Source organism: Chlorocebus sabaeus, chromosome 2 (assembly GCF_047675955.1).
Source record: "Chlorocebus sabaeus isolate Y175 chromosome 2, mChlSab1.0.hap1, whole genome shotgun sequence".
Lineage (NCBI taxonomy): Eukaryota > Metazoa > Chordata > Mammalia > Primates > Cercopithecidae > Chlorocebus > Chlorocebus sabaeus.
Window position 1 is genome coordinate 95,352,647 of NC_132905.1, and position 20,584 is coordinate 95,373,230.

The 20,584-nt window shown below is 44.4% G+C and overlaps 2 protein-coding genes across 5 annotated transcripts in view; both read left to right on the forward strand.

The window, feature by feature from the left end:
• FAM3B (FAM3 metabolism regulating signaling molecule B) overlaps positions 1 to 13,155 on the forward strand; it is a 55,085-nt gene extending 41,930 nt beyond the window's left edge. Inside the window, exons 5-6 of one of the 4 annotated variants that reach the window (XM_007968586.3) lie at positions 1,463 to 1,595; positions 12,142 to 13,155. In XM_007968586.3, the coding sequence (XP_007966777.1) occupies positions 1,463 to 1,595; positions 12,142 to 12,231 (223 nt within the window). In that variant the 3' untranslated portion in view covers positions 12,232 to 13,155. The remainder of the gene's footprint in view (positions 1 to 1,462; positions 1,596 to 12,141) is intronic. The other 3 variants (XM_007968578.3, XM_007968640.3, XM_007968598.3) reach the window with 3 other exon arrangements.
• Positions 13,156 to 17,011: 3,856 nt separating this feature from the next.
• MX2 (MX dynamin like GTPase 2) overlaps positions 17,012 to 20,584 on the forward strand; it is a 44,750-nt gene continuing 41,177 nt past the window's right edge. Inside the window, exon 1 of the mRNA XM_007968650.3 lies at positions 17,012 to 17,096. The gene's annotated coding sequence lies outside the window, so the exon portion shown is untranslated. The remainder of the gene's footprint in view (positions 17,097 to 20,584) is intronic.

Here is a 20,584-nt window from a genome sequence, read left to right on the forward strand (position 1 = left end):
GTGGCTTACACCTGTAATCCCAGCACTTTGGGAGGCCGAGGTGGGCAGATCATGAGGTCAAGTGTTCGAGACCATCCTGGCCAACATGGTGAAACCTCATCTCTACTAAAAATAAAAAAAAATTAGCCGGGCATGGTGGCACGCACCTGTAGTCCCAGGTACTCGGGAGGCTGAGGCAGGAGAATCACTTGAACCCGGGAGGCACAGGTTGCAGTGAGCCGAGATCGCACCACTGCACTCCAGCCTGGTAACAGAGTGAGACTCTGTCAAAAAAAAAAAAAAAAAAAAAAAAACACACACACACACAGAAGAGAATAAAGAAATACGAACATACACATTCAATACTGTACTAGAAGTGGATGTAGGTCAGTGCTTCTCAGAGTGTATCTTACTAAGTAAACCAAACCTTTGTCTTTGCTGCAGAATGTCTAAGAACCTTCAAAGTGCTTATTTGCATTGTGAATTTCCCAGATGGGGCTACTGACCACAGCGTTTCCCAAATGTATCTGACCTCAGATTCCTTTTTGCATGGAGCATCTTACCAAACCGAAGTTCCTTAGCACATACTTTGAAAAACTCTGATTTCACTCACTTAGAACAATCTAAACTTAACTGTTTACTTTCCTGTCTACCCTCCTGTCACTTCCTCTAAATCTTACTGTTTGCAGTGGCAGTATTGTTTACATTTCTTTTTCCTTTTTGATGCGGACTTTTCTGATTATGAAAAGGGGGTAGTTTTGACATTTGCTTTCATCTTTCAGCAACTTCTCTCCACCTTATTTTGTGATCAGTAAACAAGGGGCAGAGCAATAGCCGAAAATTGTGTTGGCTGAGAGTGGGCCTGTGATTGAACCCCAAAGCACAAGGGCTTTCCAGAATTGAGAAGTAGAATTCTGTGTCCCAAATTGGGGTCTAAAATGGCTCTGGATGTCCAATGGTTAACTAGAAATGTGACATCCTCAAGAAGCACGTGTGCCTCTTAGCTGCCACTGTGTGTCATGCACTGCAGCAGGAGATAAATGTGTTTAGAAACCTGGCCGGGCGCGGTGGCTCAAGCCTGTAATCCCAGCACTTTGGGAGGTCGAGACGGGCGGATCACGAGGTCAGGAGATCGAGACCAGCCTGGCTAACATGGTGAAACCCCGTCTCTACTAAAAAATACAAAAAAAAACTAGCCGGGCGAGGTGGCAGGCGCCTGTAGTCCCAGCTACTCGGGAGGCTGAGGCAGGAGAATGGCGTAAACCCGGGAGGCGGAGCTTGCAGTGAGCTGAGATCCGGCCACTGCACCCCAGCCTGGGCCACAGAGCCAGACTCAGACTCCCTCTCAAAAAAAAAAAAAAAAAAAAAAAATGTGTTTAGAAACCTCCGTCCAAGGACACGCAGTGTAATACACCCAGAGCAGGGCTCCACTCCCCTCCACATCTCCCTGAGATGCTCACATGCTTTTACCTTTGTCCTGCAGACTGAATGATGATGCAAAGAATGCCATAGAAGAACTTGGAAGTAAAGAAATCAGGAACATGAAATTCAGGTCTAGCTGGGTATTTCTTGCAGCAAAAGGCTTTGAACTCCCTTCCGAAATTCAGAGAGAAAAGGTGAGTGGTTTTTAAATGTCCCTTCCCACCAGTGGTAAGTATAGTAAGTGCTGTGACTTGAAAACATTCTGGTGGTAATGTTATAACTCCCTGTCTCCAAACATAAGAGTTTTGTCAACTGTTTCCATGAGATCAGCATTAGATCCGGACAGAAGTTTCAAATTCTCCAATCTCTTTCAAAGTAGAAAATTCTGAATGGGCTGTTGGTATTGATTTTTCACCATGCTGCAGCCAACGTGATCTGTCCTGGGCCTCTTCTTCCTTGGGCAGGAGGTTTACCTCCCCAAGCCCCTGCTGTGGGGAAAGTGAGAGAGCTCACCTCTTAAGATGGCTGAGAGCATGAACAGACAGGGTGAACACCAAACACGCAGAAGAGGCTGGACACCAAATCAATGCTGCACACATGTGCACGATTGATTCTAAGACCCTCCCTTTATGACCTTTATTTATCAAAGAGAAGTAAAGAGCAAAAAATGACGTTCTCACTTACTAACCACTAAGTCTCCTGTGAAAATTCCAACTGAGGGTTTGCAAAATGTGTGGGAGTAACAAGCTGAGCATCCGATGACAATCATGACGTCCTGGAGAATGTCAGAGAGTTCTCATCTCCAGGAAATGATGCTGCGGTAACCGGTGCAGAAGAGGAGGAAACTGTGCTGCATGGCCAAGGAGCAAGCGCTCCCACTATACCTTCTGAGGATAAGGGCCTCCTTTCCACTTAGCTAGAAATTCCAAGAAAGCAGAGATTTCTACGTCTCCAGGGTGTGCAGTAGGCTGCTTCTGATTTCAGGCTCTGACATTTGGTCCTAGTCTGCCTCCTTGTGCTGTCTGGTGTGGATACAGTTCTGGGAAGAAAGACAAGCAACAGAAGCAGCTCAGCATCTTCTTGTTGCCATGACCACTTGAGGTGGAGGAGAAGGGGCCTGTATAAGGTGTAACTTCAGTGCAGGCCACACAACCAGATAACTTGTGACTAGTTCCCAGGAAACCCTAGACCTTCTGTGACCCCCTCTAGTCTCCTGTTCTGGAGGCTGGAAACCATGGTTATTTCAGCATGCATCTAAACAAGCATGTTTTGCCCCTGTGACTTCATGTTCCTCTAGAGCCAGGAAGTCAGCCCTGCAGAACATGTAGGGAATGTTTCCCAGGGCCCTGGCTCGACCCCTCCTTGCTTATGATTGTGCCTGGGCACTTGCTTATACAGTGAGCTGTCATGGGTCTGCCCTAACAAGAGAAGCACTCTCTGAGCTCTGATTGGTGGGGCTCCTTGGGCCCCACCACTGCCTGGACCCACATTGAGGGCAAGCTGAACCAGCCACACAACAGGGAAGCAGGGGCTTGGGGTCCTGTGTTAGTTTTGCGAGGCGACGTCATGTGATCTTAAGTCACATCACCTCTCTGGGCTCCAGCTTTCCTGCCTCCTCCAGGGCCAGCAGCCGTGCTGTGGTGTGCACCCCATTCTCCCCGGGATTTCCTCAGGCCGACCCTGGGGAGCGAATACTCGGCCCTCTTCTCTCCGATCCCTTGTGTGATCGTGCCACAGGCTGGCATCTTCAGAACGTCCAGGCTTTATCCACCTGGCCGTGTGGTCTTGGAAGGTTATCTACCCCTTTGTGCTCAGAATCATCACCTGTGAGAGGTGAATAAAAATAATTCCTGTCACAGAAGGACTCCTGAAGATGAAAGAAGATAAACACATGAAGCTCAGAGTGGGGTCCTGTAACCCAGAACAGCTGGGCCTTCCTGGAGCTCCCCGGCTGGGGTGGTTAGATAATGGAGGCCCTGGTTCCACATACATACCCACCCTTCCCCTTAACAGCGTCCTCCGACTTCTCTGCTCCTTCCCCACTTTTACCCTGTTCCTCCTCCTCCTCTTTCCCTCCTTCCCAGCTCCACAGTCCCCTTCAGCATCTCCAGGGGCCTTGTCCTACCTTATCTAACCACCCCAGCTTATTTAGCCAGCAAGGGTGACAGTGAGCAGGTACTCCTGGCAGCTGGGGCGTTGTGCCACACAGGGATCGGCCCATGCACGCGAGCATCCGTGGTTATTACTACTACCAATGCTGCAGTTCTCCAGCTTATTTATGAGAGTGTCCAGACTGTATCAGAAAGGCTGGGGTGTGAGGCTGAAATTCTTTTTAACTCAAATGTTAACATCTCATCAAACAGGTTCTTCATTAATGTTAGTAGCTAAGTAATAGAAAACAAAAACCTCATTGGAATTGCACAGAGATAATGGTGATCCTTCCTTATGATTTCCTTCATATGAAAGAGTTTCTGGAATGGGAGAAATCAAGAGAAAGACTGGATGTCACAGGGCTGAATTTAGAAAAGGAATGTGTTTGGAAATGGCGGCTCCAAGTGAATTTCAGGAAAATGCCTGTTTTGCCCACTTGTGTCAGCTAAAAGTTATCCAAGTTACTACAGGAGTATAAAGACGAGACCTGAAGATAGCAAGCAGTCAGTGCTGGAGAGTTACTAGAGTTGCTCTGGTTCAGGGGCGCTAAAGAATGTTTGCTTAAATGTTGGCGAGGCCTGGACTGGTAGCCAGGGCTTCAAGACAGGTCTTACCACGAGCTTGAGACAAGTGCCATTGAAGGAATCATTTGTGTCTGTGTTACTTTGGCTATTCAGACTTGCAGGTGATATATTTCCCTAAGGATGGTGTACCCATGTTGGGAGGGCCTCCTGAGTCCTCAGGGGTCTCCCCAGCCCCCTGTTCACTCCCACTCCACCTGCTATTCCAGGAGTCAGCTTTCTAGGCACAGTGCCTGGGCCACTCTCATGCAGAGCCTTTAATGACCCCACTACCTTCTGAATTGAATTTTAAAGCACAAGGAACTTCAAAGATTATTCCATCCAACCTCTTGGTTTTATAGGAGAAAGGAAACTGAGAAATAAACAAGGACAGGAGTCTTGGAAGTGAGGATAACCTGGTTCAGATCTGGACTTGGCCACCCTGACTGCATGACCTGAGGTTGGCACTTCTTAGGCCTGAGCCTCTTCTGCACTCTGAACTGTGGGTAGCGAAGCCTGCCTTGCTACATGACAAGCACGACACAGCAGAAGGAGCCGTCATTCTCATCATCTCCAGCATGGTCTGAGTCTTGTCCCTGGTGATCCTAACTGGAGCACAGACCCTTGTCTTGAGCCCCACTCAGCCCCTCCCATGCTTTGTGTGCTCAGCACCCCAGCAAAGCCTCATGAGTGGCTGCTCTTCCCACACCCTGCAGCACATATGCTTGCTCTGTTCAGGTCTCGTCTTTACACTCCTGCAGTAACTTTCCACATGTGGACCTCTGCACCTGCCTCCCTCCGTGCAGGGGGTGCCTTCTCAAAGCCGCCTTAAAGATCGACCTCAAGGCTGTTTCTTCTGAGAAGCCTCTCTGGCCCTGCCACCACTGCCCGTAATGCCCTTGGCATTTTGTACCTTCCCTGAGAGGGCATGCAGTGCTTTGCATTGTTGTTATTTGCCTTTTCATGCTTGGATTGCTAGCTTTTAAAGGCAGGAGCCACCTTTTAAGATTTCCAGAGTCTCAACAATGAATACATTAATCTGAAGGGTGTTTTTAAGAAGGGATATATAAGACAAGTGGGATTTATCCCAGACATACAAAGTTGGCTTAACATCCAAAAATCAGTCAATGTAATGTGTACAACATTAATAGAATGAAAAGCAAAACGACATGACTATCTTAACAGACACAGAAAAAATAATTTGACAAATTCAACACCCCTTTACGATAAAGAACAGTCAACAAACTAAACGTAAAAGAGAATTTACTCCTAGCTAATAGCATACTTGATGGTGAAAACCAGAATGTTTTTTCTCTAAGATCAGCAATGAGGCAAGGATATTCATCATTGATACATTTTTCAACATTGTAGTGGAGATTCTAAGAAGGAAGAGAGGGGAAAGAGAGAGAGACAGAAGGAAGGAAAGGGAGGAAGGAAGGAAGGAAGGAAGAAAGGGGTGAGAAGGAAGGAAGGGAAGGGAGAAAAAGAAAGAAAAAAAGAGAAAAGAAAGGAAGGAGAAGGAAAGAGAAAGAAAAAGAAAGGGAAGGAAGGGAGGAAGGAAGGAAGGAAGGAAGGAAGGAAGGACGGACGGACGGACGGACGGAAAGGGAGAGAAGAAAGAGAAGAAAGATCTGTTGTCACATTAGAAAGGAAGAAGTAGACCGGGTGCAGTGGCTCACGCCTGTAATCTAGCACTTTGGGAGGCCAAGGCAGGCAGATCATGAGGTCAGGAGTTCAAGACCAGCCTGGCCAACATGGTGAAATCCCATCTCTACTAAAAATAAAAAAAATTAGCCAGGCATGGTGGCGGGCGCCTGTAATCCCAGCTACTCAGGAGACTGAGGCAGTAGAATCGCTTGAAACCAGAAGGCAGAGGTTGCAGAGCCAAGATAGTGCCACTGCACTCCAGGCTGGGCAACATGAGTGAAACTCCATCTCAAAAATAAATAAATAAATAAATAAAACTATTTCTGTTTGCAGATGACATGATTTTTATATATATATTAGGCTGATGCAAAAGTAATTGCACCAACTTAACAGAAATCCTAAGAAGTCCACTAAAATACTATTTGAACTTATATCAAGTTTAGCGAAGTTGCAGGACACAAAAATCAATGTAAAAACTCAATTATACTTTTTATTTGCAATGAACAACCTGAAAATGAAATTCAGAAAGCAATTATAACAGTATCAAAAAAATAAAATACCTAGGAATAAACTTAACATAGGAGATGCAAGACTAGTACACTGAAAACAGTAAAACACGTTGAAAGAAATTGAGGACCTAAAAAAAAAGATATTCCATGTTCATGGGTCAGAAATTTTAATATTGTTAAGATCTCAATACTGTACTAATTGATCTACAGATTTAACACAATTCCTACTAGAATCCAAGTTGATATCTTTTGTAGAAATTGAAGTTTATCCTAAAATTCATATGGAAATTCAAGAGACCCAAATAACAAAAACATCTTTTTAATGTTCTTGAAAAAGAACAAAGTTGCAGGGCTCACTTGTCCCAATTTCAAAACATCACACAAAGCTGCTGTGATTGAGATACTGTCACTCTGGCATAAAGATAGGCATACAGAGAAATTAAATAGAATTTAGACTCCAGAAGATGTTCATGTTCTCACATTTTTGATCAATTCACTTTAGACAAGAGTGCCAAGATTATTTAATGGGGAATGAATCATCTCTTCAACAAATGGTATTGGGAAAGCTGGATATTCACATGGAAAAGAATAGATTTGGACCCTACCTCACACAATATACAAAAATTAAGTAACAGTAAACCGAATATGTAAATTGAAGGGCTAACACTATTAAACTCTTAGAGGAAAACAGAGGCATAAATTTTTGTGACTTTGGTTTAAGCAATGGTTTCTTAGTTATGACACCACTAAAAACAAAAGAAGGAGAATAAAATATTTCAAAGAGAATAAAATACCTAGGAATCCAACTTACAAGGGACGTGAAAGACCTCTTCAAGGAGAACTACAAACCACTGCTCAACGAAATAAAAGAGGACACAAACAAATGGAAGAACATTCCATGCTCATGGATAGGAAGAATCAATAACATGAAAATGGCCATACTGCCCAAGGTCATTTATAGATTCAGTGACATCCCCATTAAGCTACCAATGACTTTCTTCACAGAATTGGAAAAAACTACTTTAAAGTTCATATGGAACCAAAAAGGAGCCTGCATTGCCAAGACAATCCTTAGCCAAAAGAACAAAGCTGGAGGCATCACACTACCTGACTTCAAACTATACTATAAGGCTACAGTAACCAAAACAGCATGGTACTGGTACCAAAACAGACATATAGACCAATGGAACAGAACAGAGCCCTCAGAAATAATACCACACATCTATAACCATCTGATCTTTGACAAACCTGACAAAAACAAGAAATGGGGAAAGGATTCCCTATTTAATAAATGGTGCTGGGAAAACTGGCTAGTCATATGTAGAAAGCTAAAACTGGATCCTTTCCTTACACCTTATACAAAAATTAATTCAAGATGGATTAAAGACTTAAATGTTAGACCTAAAGCCATAAAAACCCTAGAAGAAAACCTAGGCATTACCATTCAGGACATAGGCATGGGCAAGGACTTCATGTTTAAAACACCAAAAGCAATGGCAACAAAAGCCAAAATTGACAAATGGGATTTAATTAAACTAAAGAACTTCTGCACAGCAAAAGAAACTACCATCAGAGTGAGCAGGCAACCTACAGAATGGGAGAAAATTTTTGCAATCTATTCATCTGACAAAGGGCTAATATCCAGAATCTACAAAGAACTCAAAGAAATTTACAAGAAAAAAATGACCCCATCAAAAAGTGGGTGAAGGATATGAACAGACCCTTCTCAAAAGAAGACATTTATGCAGCCAACAGACACATGAAAAAATGCTCGTTATCACTGGTAATCAGAGAAATGCAAATCAAAACCACAATGATATACCATCTCACACCAATTAGAATGGCAATCATTTAAAAGTTAGGAAACAACAGGTGCTGGAGAGGATGTGGAGAAATAGGAACGCTTTTACACTGTTGGTGGGACTGTAAACTAGTTCAACTATTGTGGAAGACAGTGTGGCGATTCCTCAAGGATCTAAAACTAGAAATACCATTTGACCCAGCCATCCCATTACTGGGGATATACCAAAAGGATTATAAATCATGCTGCTATAAAGACACATGCACACGTATGTTTATTGCGGCACTATTCACAATAGCAAAGACTTTGAACCAACCCAAATGTCTATCAGTGATAGACTGGATTAAGAAAATGTGGCACATATACACCATGGAATACTATGCAGCCATAAAAAAGGATGAGTGCATGCCCTTTGTAGGGACATGGATGAAGCTGGAAACCATCATTCTCAGCAAACTATCACAAGAACAGAAAACCAAACACTGCATGTTCTCACTCATAGGTGGGAATTGAACAATGAGAACACTTGGACACAGGAAGGGGAACATCACACACTGGGGCCTGTCGTGGGGTGGGGGGAAGGGGGAGGGATAGCATTAGGAGATATACCTAATGTAAATGATGAGTTAATGGGTGCAGCACACCAACATGGCACATGTATACATATGTAACAAACCTGCATGTTGTGCCCATGTACCCTAGAACTTAAAGTATAATAATAAAAAAAAAGAAAAGTAAGTTGCCCTTCAGCAAATTAAAACTTTTGTCCTTCCAGCAAAATAATCTATCAACTGAATAAACAGACAACTTTTAGAATGGGAGAAAATTTTTGCAAATTATGCATCTAACAAAGGTCTAATATCCAGCATCTATAAGGAACTTAAACAAATTTACCAAAAAAATCCAATTAAAAAGACAAAGGGCATGAACAGACGTTTCTCAAAAGAAGACATTCATGTGGCCATCAAGCGTATGAAAAAAAGCTCAGCATCACTGATCATTAGAGAAATGCACATCAAAACCACAATGGGATGCCATCTCACACCAGTCAGAATGGCTGTTATTAAAAAGTCAAAAAATAACAGATGCTGGCAGGGTTGTAGAGAAAAAGGAATGCTTTTACACTGTTGGTGGAAGTGTAAATTAGTTCAACCTTTGTAGAAGACGTGGCAATTCCTCAGAGACCTAAAGACAGAAACACTATTCGACCAGCAATCCCCTTACTGGGAATATTCCTAACAAATTATATTTGTTATAAGTAAAATTTAATATTCAAAAAACAAAGGAATGTAAACTGTTATATCATAAAGACACATGAACACGTATGTTCATTACAAAACTATTCACAATAGCAAAGACATGGAGTCAACCCAAATGCCCATTGAAGATAGACTGGATAAAGAAAATGTGATACATGTACATCATGAAATAATATGCAACCATAAAAAAGAATGAGATAATGTTCTTTGCAGGGACATGTATGGAGCTGGAGGCCATTATCTTTAACAAACTAATGCAGGAACAGAAAATCAAGTGTCACATGATCCCACTGATAAGTAGGAGCTAAATGATGAAAACACACTATCACATAGAGCGGAACAACACACAACAGAGGGGCCTATCAGAGGCTGGAATGTGGGAGGAGGGAGAGAATCAGGAAAAATAACTAATGGATACTAGGCTTAATACCTGGGTGATGAAATAATCTGTACAACAAACTCCCATGATGCATGTTTACCTATGGAACAAACCTGCACATCCTGCACATGTACCCCTGAACTTAAAGATTAAAAAAAAAAAAACACTTTTGTGCTTCAAAGGACACCTTCTAGAAAGTGAAAGATAAACCACAGAATGGGAGAAAATATTTGCAAATAAGGGACCTGAATCTAGAATACATAAAGAACTCTTACAGCTCAATAATAAAAAGACAACCCAATTTAAAAATGGACAAAGATCTGAATAGATGTTACTTCAAAGAAGATATACAAATGGTCAATAAGCACATGAAAAGAAACTCAACATCATTCGTTATCAGAAAAACACAAATCAAAACCATAATGAGATACCCCCAACACTTACTAGGTTGGTTATGATTTTTAAAAAGACATAATATGAAGCGCTGGTGAGAATATGGAGAAATTAGAACCCTCATGCACTAGTGGAGGAAATGTAAAATGGTACAGCTGCTTTGGGAAACATTCTGGCAGTTCCTCAAAAAGTTAAACATACAGTGACCCTATGACCCAACAATTACACTTGTTTGTATATACCCAAGAGAATGAAAACATAGGTCCACACAGAAACTTGTGCACACATAACAACATTATTTATAATAGCCAAAAAATGGAATCAACCCAAATGTCTGATTAATGGCTAAGAAATGTATATATAAAATATGGTATAGCCATACAATGGAATATATTGAAATACATAAAGAAATAAAGTTCTGATACATGCTACAATATGGATGAACCTTGAAAACAGGCTAAGTGAAACAAACAAATACACACAAAAGGTCACATATTGTGTGATTCCATTTATATGAAATTTCCAGAATGAGAGGATCCACAGAGTCAGAAAGGAGATTCGTGGCTGCCTAGGGTGGGGGGAAAGGAGATTCGTGGCTGCTAATGGGTACATGGCTTCTTGTTTGGGTGATGAAAATGTTTTAAAATTGACCATGGTGATGGTTGCACAGCTCTGTGACCATACTAAAACCATTGAATTACACACTTTACATTGGTGGATTTTATACTATGTGAATTATATCCCAGTAAAGCTGCTATATAAAAAGGGATATATTACTAGAATTCCAAGGTTATTAATAAAATGCACCTTACTTTATTTAAGCATCAAGTTAAGGTGCTCTATTATCTGTGAAAGAGTTGAAGATATAGAGGACTAAACCCACTTCAGGATGAATACACATTTGCTGAGCAAGGAACTCTGCAAGAACTCTGGGAAAAAAATACATACACACACACACACACACACACACACACACACACACACACACAGACACACACACATATATATATAAACATGTAGTTTTACCCCCAGAGTTGAAAACTAAACATTAGAGCTACACTGTCCAATATGATACCTACTAGCTAAATTTACATTTTATTCTTAAATTCATTAAAATTAAATAGAATTCAAATTTTGGTTTAACAGTTACACTATTCACGTTTAAAGTACAGATGCTCTTCAGCTTACATCCCAATAAAAGCATCGTATTTGAAAATATTGTAAATTGAAAATGCATTTAGCATACCTAACCTATCAAAGATGATAGCTTAGCTTAGCTTACCTTAAACATGCTCAAAACACTTAACAGTAGACTCCAGTTGGCAAAATCACCTAACACAAAGCCTATTTTACAATAAAGTGTTGAGTGTCTCATGGAATTATTGAACACTGTACTGGAAGTGAAACACAGAATGGTTGTGTGGGTCCTCGGAGTGTAGTTTCTACTGAATGCATTACCTCCTTTGCACCATTGTAAAGTCAAACCACCATGAGTTGGGGACCATCTGTACTCCATAACCTACTGTGGCTATGGGCTACTCCACCAAATAGGTAGATTATAGAACATTTTCATCATTGCAGAAAGTTCTACAGCCGTATTAACAACTGCTTCAAATATTATTAAAAAACAGGATATAAATATACAGTTAGAAGAAATAAGACATAGTGTTCAATAGATCATTAGAGCACCTATAGTTTAAAATCATCTATCGTACATTTCAAAATAGAGGAGAATAATTTGAATGTACCTCTCATAAAGAAAAAGTAATTTAAGGTGATGGATATCCCAGTTACCCTGATTTGATCTTTACACATGATATGGATATATCACATTATCACATATACCCCAAAAATATGTACATCTATTATATAATTAATTTAAATTTTAAAATATTAAGAAATGTATTGGAAATCAAACACGCAGCTTTGGTTGGAGCAAATTTACGTCTAGGAAGTGGTTGTGTCTGCTCACAGCTGACACTGATTAAATACTTGTTTATTAGATTAATGAATAAATAAAACTCTTCTTTTCTCGACACAGATCAACCACTCTGATACTAAGAACAACAGATATTCTGGCTGGCCTGCAGAGATCCAGATAGAAGGCTGCATACCCAAAGAACCAAGCTGACGCTGCAGGGTCCTTAATAAATGTGTTCTGTATAAACAAATGCAGCTGGAATCGCTCAACAATCTTATTTTTCTAAATCCAACAGTCCATAGTTGATGAGTATTTTGGGTTTGTTGTAAACCAATGAACATTTGCTAGTTGTATCAAATCTTGGTACACAGTATTTTTATACCAGTATTTTATATAGTGAAGATGTCAATTAGCAGGAAACTAAAACGAATGGAAATTCTTAAAGGTAATGATGTGATTCAAGCTGGAAAGAGGGTTGGGTGAAACAACTTGTCCAGGTGGAGCTATGTTATGATCAGATCTAAGTGTGACCCCTGTGTGGTCCAGACAGCTCTGCAGAGAGAAAACCTTTATTCCATTATCACGAAGCACCTCCTAGTTTCCGACAGTCGTCTCCTTCTGCCGGGAGAATTAGCAGCAGTTCTGAGGGCTTTGGTAACCTCCTTGTTCAACTCAAGTTGAGCTCTTGCAGTCTTCCTGTGGGCCTGTGAATGTATTCATTCCACAACTCTGGGTACCTCCCAGCCCTGGTACCGGCGGTACAGTACACAGTCCCTGCCTTCATGCCAGGCTGTTGAGCTCTTTGGAGGGCAACGGAACACCTCACTCTCTAGAAGATGCAGCAGTACATCCAAGAGTCTGGGATGTTCCACACTTGCTGAAACGGTGGGTCAGATGATGTGTGTGATTCGGAGCTAAGAAAATAGAGTCACTGGGGCTAGCAGTCGGTGCCAGGTGTCCATTCTCACCTCTTTCCCGGGCCTGGCCCCAGAAGAGCTAGGAGACTTTGGTGCCAGGTTAATACTGCTTCTCTGAGCCTCTATATCTCATCTGTAAAATAAAAGAGTTGGGATAGATGAATGGTTTCCAAGCATTTTTGTTGGCAGGACTCCTTTTTAAAACATGGTGCTACACGGCACCCTGAATTCCAGCATTCTCACAGTAACAAACTGCCCCAAGTCTCAGTGGCTTATAAGAGCATTGATTTCTTGTTTGTGTTAGTGTGGCCACAGGCCAGCCACGGCTGAGCCCTAGGTGTGAAAAGCCAGGCTGAAGGGGTGTCCCCTGTCAGGTATGAAAGCCAGGGAGGGAACAGAAATCCAGCCTCCAAGCCTCACCAAGCTCGTGGCCTGATGTGTCAGCCCCACCTGCTCACATACCAAGGCCCCAAACATGGGAGGCGCCAGGTCAGTGAGGCCAGAGGATGTCAACCCCTCCCTCAGGGGCCCCAGCAAACCATGGGCAGTGTGGCTGTGGGCTGCATGACGGCCCTCTTCCAGGGAAGGGGGTGGCCACTGTGAGTGGAGATGCAATGACCTGATGACTGCTGAGAGTCAAGCAGTGCTCTAGCTCAGGGAGGAGCATCACCCAGCCTGTGAGCCCTACCCTGGGCAGAGGCCCCTCAGGGAGCCTGGTGTCTGCAAGGGAGGCTGCAAACCATTGGATGGGGTCATGGCTCAGATCCTAGTAGGGGCTGAACTGTATCCCCCAAAATTTCATCCGCTGAAGTTCTAACCCCCAGGATCTCAGAATGCAACCTTATTTGAAAACAGGTTAACTGCAGATGCCGTCAGTAAGGATCAAGTGGTCCTAGAGTAGAGTGGGCGGGCCCCCACCTATCAGGACTGGTGTTCTTATAAAAAGGAGAAATTTGGACATACCCACCCAGAGAATGGGATGATGCACCTGTATGCCAAGCAACACCCCAAATCACCAGCAAACCATGGGAAGCTGGAGAGACGCTTGGAACAGGGTCTCCCCTAGAGACTTCGGAGGGAGCACAGTCCTGACACCTCAATTTGGAACTTCTGGCCTCCAGAGTTGTGAGACCAGAGACCTCTGCTGTTTAGGCTACTCAGGTGTGGTTCTTCGTGATGGCAGCCCCACAAAACTCATATAGGCCCTGGTAAGTGCTAAGCTCTTGGTATGCATAGACATTTTTGTGTATGAAAAAAGGAGGGCAGTACATTTTTATTCTGGCCGAAATTGCTCTATTTTTGTAGCATCGTTGATCTTAGTTCACTGTCATGGAATAGGCCTCAGGGGCACTCCTGGCCAGGCATTGCCTAGGGATCCAGCTTTGGGCTGTGAAGTTCTTGTGACCACGGCCCCTCCTACCCAGTGATGGCCCCTTGGACTTCTGCTATCCCTGCAGATCACTGCTGTGTCTGCGCCCGGGGCACAGGACTGTGAATTGCCATTCATTTCCACATCCTGCTGATGTTTCCCTACAATGTGGTCTTCAGCGTGGAGACTGTCATTCCATCTCTAAAGGCGCTAGGCACTGCCAGCCCCCAGCCCAGTCCCCCACCAACGGACACCATGCAAGGGGGCTGGCCACGCCAGAGTCACATTCCCTGCCTGATATGGACCCTGCTGGTCACTGCTCACACCCGCCCTGTGACAGGATCATGATGATTTAACCCAGTGGAACTGGTGAGGCACAGAGAGGCTAAGGACCAAAGAGCCAGGCTGGGTGCAGTGGCTCACAACCAAATTCCCAGCACTTTGGGGGGCCAAGATGGTCAGATCGCTTGAGGTCAGGAGTTCATGACCAACCTGGCCAACATGGTAAAACTCCATCTCTACTAAAAATACAAAACAAATTAGCTGGGCATGGTGGGACTTGCTGTAATCCCAGCTACTTGGGAGGCTGAGGTGGGAGGATCGCTTGAACCTGGGAGGCCGAGGTTGCAGTGAGCAGATATCTCACCACTGCACTCCAGCCTGGGCAACAGAGTGAGACTCCATCTCAAACAAACAAAAAAGAAACAAAGAGCCAGGTCACACGGACAATGAGAGGGTGGAGTTCCACTCTAAGGTGCATCTGCTGCTCCTGTGCTCTGCTGGGAGGGACACACCCCAAGTAAGAACTCTGCTTGTCTACAGCACTTCACCATTGCCTTTGTCCTGTTAATCCAGGGAAGCATTTAAATGCTTGATCTCTCCTACTGTGACTGGAGAGGCCATGGGAGAGTGGATGCATGCTGGCTCTAGATGGCTCCAGGTGCTGCAGGTGCTTCCAGGTGGCCAGAAACTTCATCAGCACACAGAGGCGCTGGTGCTTTCCATAGAGTCAGTGTGCCAGAGCAGGAGGCGGGCACTGGGGCTTCTGGACTTCACCTCTTTACCAAGCTGCACACTGTAACGCTCCCTGATGTGCAGCTGAGGAAAGAGCTCCACCCGGCGGCTGTGACCGAGGCCCGAGCAGCAGCATCTTTTCCAGCCCTGGCCCCGGCCCCGGTCCCTGTGCTTGGCTGCTGCGTGGGACATTCATTCACCCTCAGGGCTTAGCGCTCAGAACGCAAGAACCCTGTCCTTGAAGTTTGCATGCGCAGGCACCTCTGGTCCTTCCCAGGGTGGCTGGTGAGGGGCGTGCAGGAGGGAGATACTGCTTTGATGGAGGGTGGAGGGTCCCCTGAGTTGGCCCAAACTGCTCATGTCCCTCTGTCTGGCTTCTCTGAGGCCTTTCTTTGTGCATTCCTTGAAGCAGTAGGCCGGTCCAGGCCCTGTTGTGAAAGACATTCCTAGTGAAACCAAATGTCATATCACGCTGCCAAGTCTGAGATTCAAATTCCTCCCTTCACTCCTCAGCATCTGTCCCCGGGCTCTTGGGAAGAAAAGTGGTTCAGGGATAGGTGATCCTGACGATGATCTCCTGGCATTAATATTTCTAATGCCAAGGTTTTGAAAAACATTTTTAAGTTTCTAAATATCTTCTGTAAAGCTAAGCCTGCGCTCAAGGGAAGTCATTACAATGACTTAGCAAAGAGGTGCTCAGGATTTTTTTTTTTTTTTAATGTGTAAAGTTGATTTTTGTTTGGGAGAGGATCACGGGTGGAAAGGAGAACTGAGAGCCTACTTCCTCCCTCCCAGCCATCACTGCCAGTCCTCAAGAGGCTTGGTCCCCTCCCCAGTGTCTGGAAGGCTCTTCCTGGAGGTTCCCAGACCTCTTGGCTCTGGTGATGGGAATGCCTGGCCTTCCTTGACTTTGGTCACAGAGCAGGAAGCCTTAGGGAGCACGCGGTTGTGCACCTTCACTTTTGCAGTGAAAAGTAACTGAGGACCAGAAAGATGACATGCAGCCAGTGTGGGGCTGAGTTCCGGAGCCTGGGATTTGTCCTGGGGCCTCCTTATCTCCAATGGGAAGAAAACCATCTTGGCTATGAGTCGGGGATCTCAGGCACAGGTGCTTGCAGAAAGCTGTTGACCTTCCTTCTTTGGGTTTTCCACACCTAACGAGGGGAGATGTGACATTTGTCAGGTGCGGCTCAGGCATGAAGCTAAGCGGGACAGCTCAGAGTGTTCAGATCATGTGCCTGAGAGCATGTCCCCGGGCTGTAACAGCAGTGCATCTGTGAGGTCCAATACCCGAACCACACGTGGCTATTAATTCAAATTACATGGTGTTCAAAGTCCAGTCCCTTGGTCACGGTAATCACATTTCAGAGCCACACAGGGGGTACTGGATGGCACTGTCATGGCAGAGCCTTCCAGTGACCAAGCCACTCTGGAGCTGCCCCCATGCCAGCCTCCCCTGGAATCTGTTAGCAATGCTGATTCTCAGTCCCAGCCCAGACCTTATAGATCAGACTCTCCGGCAGGGGTGGGGGAACTGCCACCCCGTCTCCACAGCTCTCCCAGGATTTGGATGCAGCTCGAGTTTGAGGACCACTCTCTTGAGTCATCTGGAGAGCATGCTGATAACTCAGTTTCATTTCTGTGGCCAGATCAAGTAGTTTCATTTCTCTCCCTGTTTGTTGGTGACGGAGCAGGGGAGGGAGTGGTTCACACACCACATAAAAGTGAAGTGGAGGAAAGGGAAGAGATGATTTCTCCATCCTGGACGTGCAGCGGTAAGAACGGGGCCAGTGCAGGGAGGGCTGCTTTGTGTCTGATGCACAGCAGATGCGCGTTTAAAAAATATTTCCCTAGTGACATGACATCTGCTTGGTGAACGTGGCATGTGCTGGGAGTCGGGAGCCGTAAAGATAAGATTCTGATGCTGCCTCTGGTGTGAGGCTCAGAAAGAACCCATGTTGCCTCCAGCCCACAGTAGCCCTGTGCACAGAGAGACTCTGGAGGGGAAGTGGCTGGCCCTGGGGACAGGGTGGCCTCCATCCTGATCTGGCTAAAAGTTGGGTGAACACAAAAGGGTGGTTTTTAGGACAGCTTTGCTCAGCGTTCTACAAAGTCTGGGGGTTAAATAAGGAGCATTGTGCCCCAAAAGCTGTCTCGGAGGGCTTCAAGTGTTCCTTCTTTTGTGGTATTTGTGATGCTCTGACGTGACCTTGGTGACGGTCATATGCTGGGAAATTGGCTGTCATGGGGCAGGGTGGGGCGGGGCAGGGGGTGGTGCCTGATTTCTAGCCTTTGCAGATTCTCTTCTGTTCTCATGGTGTGAATGTTCCCACCGTGGCCAGTTCCCAGCCAGTAGGGGCCAACTCCAGCACTCTGGACCACTGCACCCTGGATCGCCTGCACTCTGGGGGCTGAAGTCCATTTTATAATTGATACAGAGTGGAAAGGAGACATGGTGGTATCAATGATGCCTTTTTTTTTTTTTTTTTTTTTTTTTTGGAGACAAGGTCTCGCTCTGTTCCCTAGGCTGGAGTGCAGTGGTGCGATCATGGCTCACTGCAGTCTCAAGCTCCCGGACTCAAAGGATCCTCCCACCTCAGCCTCCCAAGTAGCTGGGACTACAGGTGTGCACCACCACACCTGGTTCATTTTATTTTATTTTTAATTTTTGTAGAGACAAGGGCTCTCTATGTTGCCCAGGCTGGTCTCAAACTCGCTTGCTTAAGAAGTCCTTATGCCTCAACCTCCCAAAGCACTAGGATTACAGGCGTGAGCAACCCCATTCGGCTTTGATGACACCTTTTGAACACTGTTCTTTCTTATTTTGTGTTTAGAATGTTGTCTGCAGCAGTTTAAAAAGATCAGCATTCCAAGCTATCTTTCCTCGAACCCTCTCCTCCTTTTACTCTGCTCTACTTCCCACCCCCCTCCCACCCTCGGAAGCACTTTTGACTCCCTTTGGATGTGCAGTTCTTTTTTCTTTCTTTTTTCTTTTTCTTTTTCTTTTTCTTTTTTGAGACAGGGTCTTCCTGCTCTGTTTCCCAGGCTGGAGTGCAATGGTACTGTAGCAGGACGAGCCGCAGACAAAACTCCTCAGACAGGATTAAAGAAGGAAGAGGTTTTTTATTCGGCCGGGAGCGTCGGCAGACTCGCATATTAAGAGCCGAACTCCCTGAAAAAGAAATACTTGGCCTTTTTAAAGGCTTACAACTTTAAGGGGTCCACATGAAAGGGTCGCGATAAATCGAGCAAGCATGGGAAACGTGACTGGGGGCTACATGCATCAGCTACAGAACAAAAAGTTTTACAATGCTTTTTTCATATGGTGTCTGGAATCTACAGATAACACAAGTAGTTTAGGTAAGGGGTTGATGTTATTATTACTACTTTTTTTTAACTTCTAGGGCCAGGTGGTGGTGTCAAGGTTGTCGGCTATTTATTTTACTTTTGTTTCTTTCTCTCTTTCCTCCTGTCTTGTGAACTAGGCAAGGTGGGGGGAGGAGGGCAGCAGAAGTAGTAGTGGTCTACTTCCTTATTCCCCGCTTTGAGAATTTTCACTAATTAGTGGGAGTTCTCACTTTTCTTTTTACTTTTTGAGTCTCTTTGCGAGACAGAGTGATAGTGTTTTATGTAATACACTTATGCTGAAGTTTTCTGATGAACCATGATAGCTACAAAACCTTTTATCATTTGAAGGAGCAAGTGTAATACACAGGGGAACAGCAAGCAAGTTTCTATTGCTAGTAATATATTTATAATGAGGGTTTTAAATTTTTATAGCTGGAAACTATTTTCTAAATGAAGACCTAGGATCAAACCTGTGTTAAACCCGTGCATTGCTAATTTTTTTTTTTTTTACACTTAGTCTTTCTTTCTCTTTTGCTCTTTCCCAGTTTTGTTCCTTGGTTACAGTTAACATACACCTTGGTGGCCACTTTTATAGACTAGGTGGTATTCATGCAGCTTCTGCTTGATGTTACCCTGGGCTTGCTTTACAAATGAAGTATTCACTATATACTGATTTTCAGCAGCCTCAGGGTTAAATGCGGTGTAAAACCAGAATGCTTTATAGAAGCTCTTTTAAAACTGACTTAGACTTTTGTCAGCTCCTTGAAGCATTACTGAAATCTTTTCTTATATTACTTGCTTTTTTCTACCAACTCTTAGCTTCTGCAGAAGTGCTTCTCAGTACCTCTGCAAACGCTGAAGCTGAGTTGCATTCTCTGGGTGTTTTTTTCCCTTTTTCCTAGAGTTTAACAGGCTCTTTTCTTTATATAATTCTCCATGCACTTGGAGGGTTAAACAGGCATTATACCGAGAGTCAGTGTAAATGTTTACAGTCTTACCTTCACTGAGTTCTAAGGCCCGAATTAAAGCAATGAGCTCAGCTTAACGATAGTGTCCAGGGTTACCACCGCATATTCTGCACATCTCTCTCCGTGTGGGTTGATGAAGCTGTTCCCATCCACGTATAGCTCCTAGTCTACTGATGCCCAAGGTTGGTCCCAGAGATGAGGTCTGCTAGAGTAAACTTGAGTCCAACACCTCTACACAGTCATGCTCGACAGGGCTTTAGCTGCCAGGAGCAAGGTGGCGGGTTGAGGGTGTTTCCAGTTTAGTAGATCAATGGTTGAAAAGGGCTGATAGATGAAAGTCTGTTGCCCCCATGGATGTAGGCCTGGTCATTATAATAGACAGGTCCTTGGGTCTCCCTGAGAGGCATTTGCATAGCTGGAGCAAGACCAGATCTGAGACGGCCCACTTGACTATCTTGACTTCCTTCCTTGGCCTCTTGAGGCTCCGATCCTCCCCTTCGAGGGGAGACCTGGGGCGTGTTAGCTCCCGAATCTCATTTCTGAGGGGGTTGTTGGCCTCGGTAAAGCGGAGTAGGCTAGGATATATGGAGAAAGAATTTCTATTATCTCTGGCAGCTCCTGTGAAACTGGCTTCTCTCGCTGTTTCTGGGACTCCCTTTTTTAACTCTGTGTCTGCTGGTGAAGCTGCTCTTACTTTTGCTTTTGACTTTTTTTGCAATAAGCTGTTAAACAGGGCTAAATTTATGCTGGTTTTGTCTATATTGTATTTAACCGTGAGTCAATATAAAGGAATTGATCTAGGTACACTGGCTGTCCTCCGACCCGTCACCACCTTAAATACATGGCCAATTGTTCTCTGTCTATAGTTCCTTCGGTGGGCCATCCAACACCAAAAGAGGGCAGTTCTTTTTTTTTTTTTTTTTGAGATGGAGTCTCGCTCTGTCGCC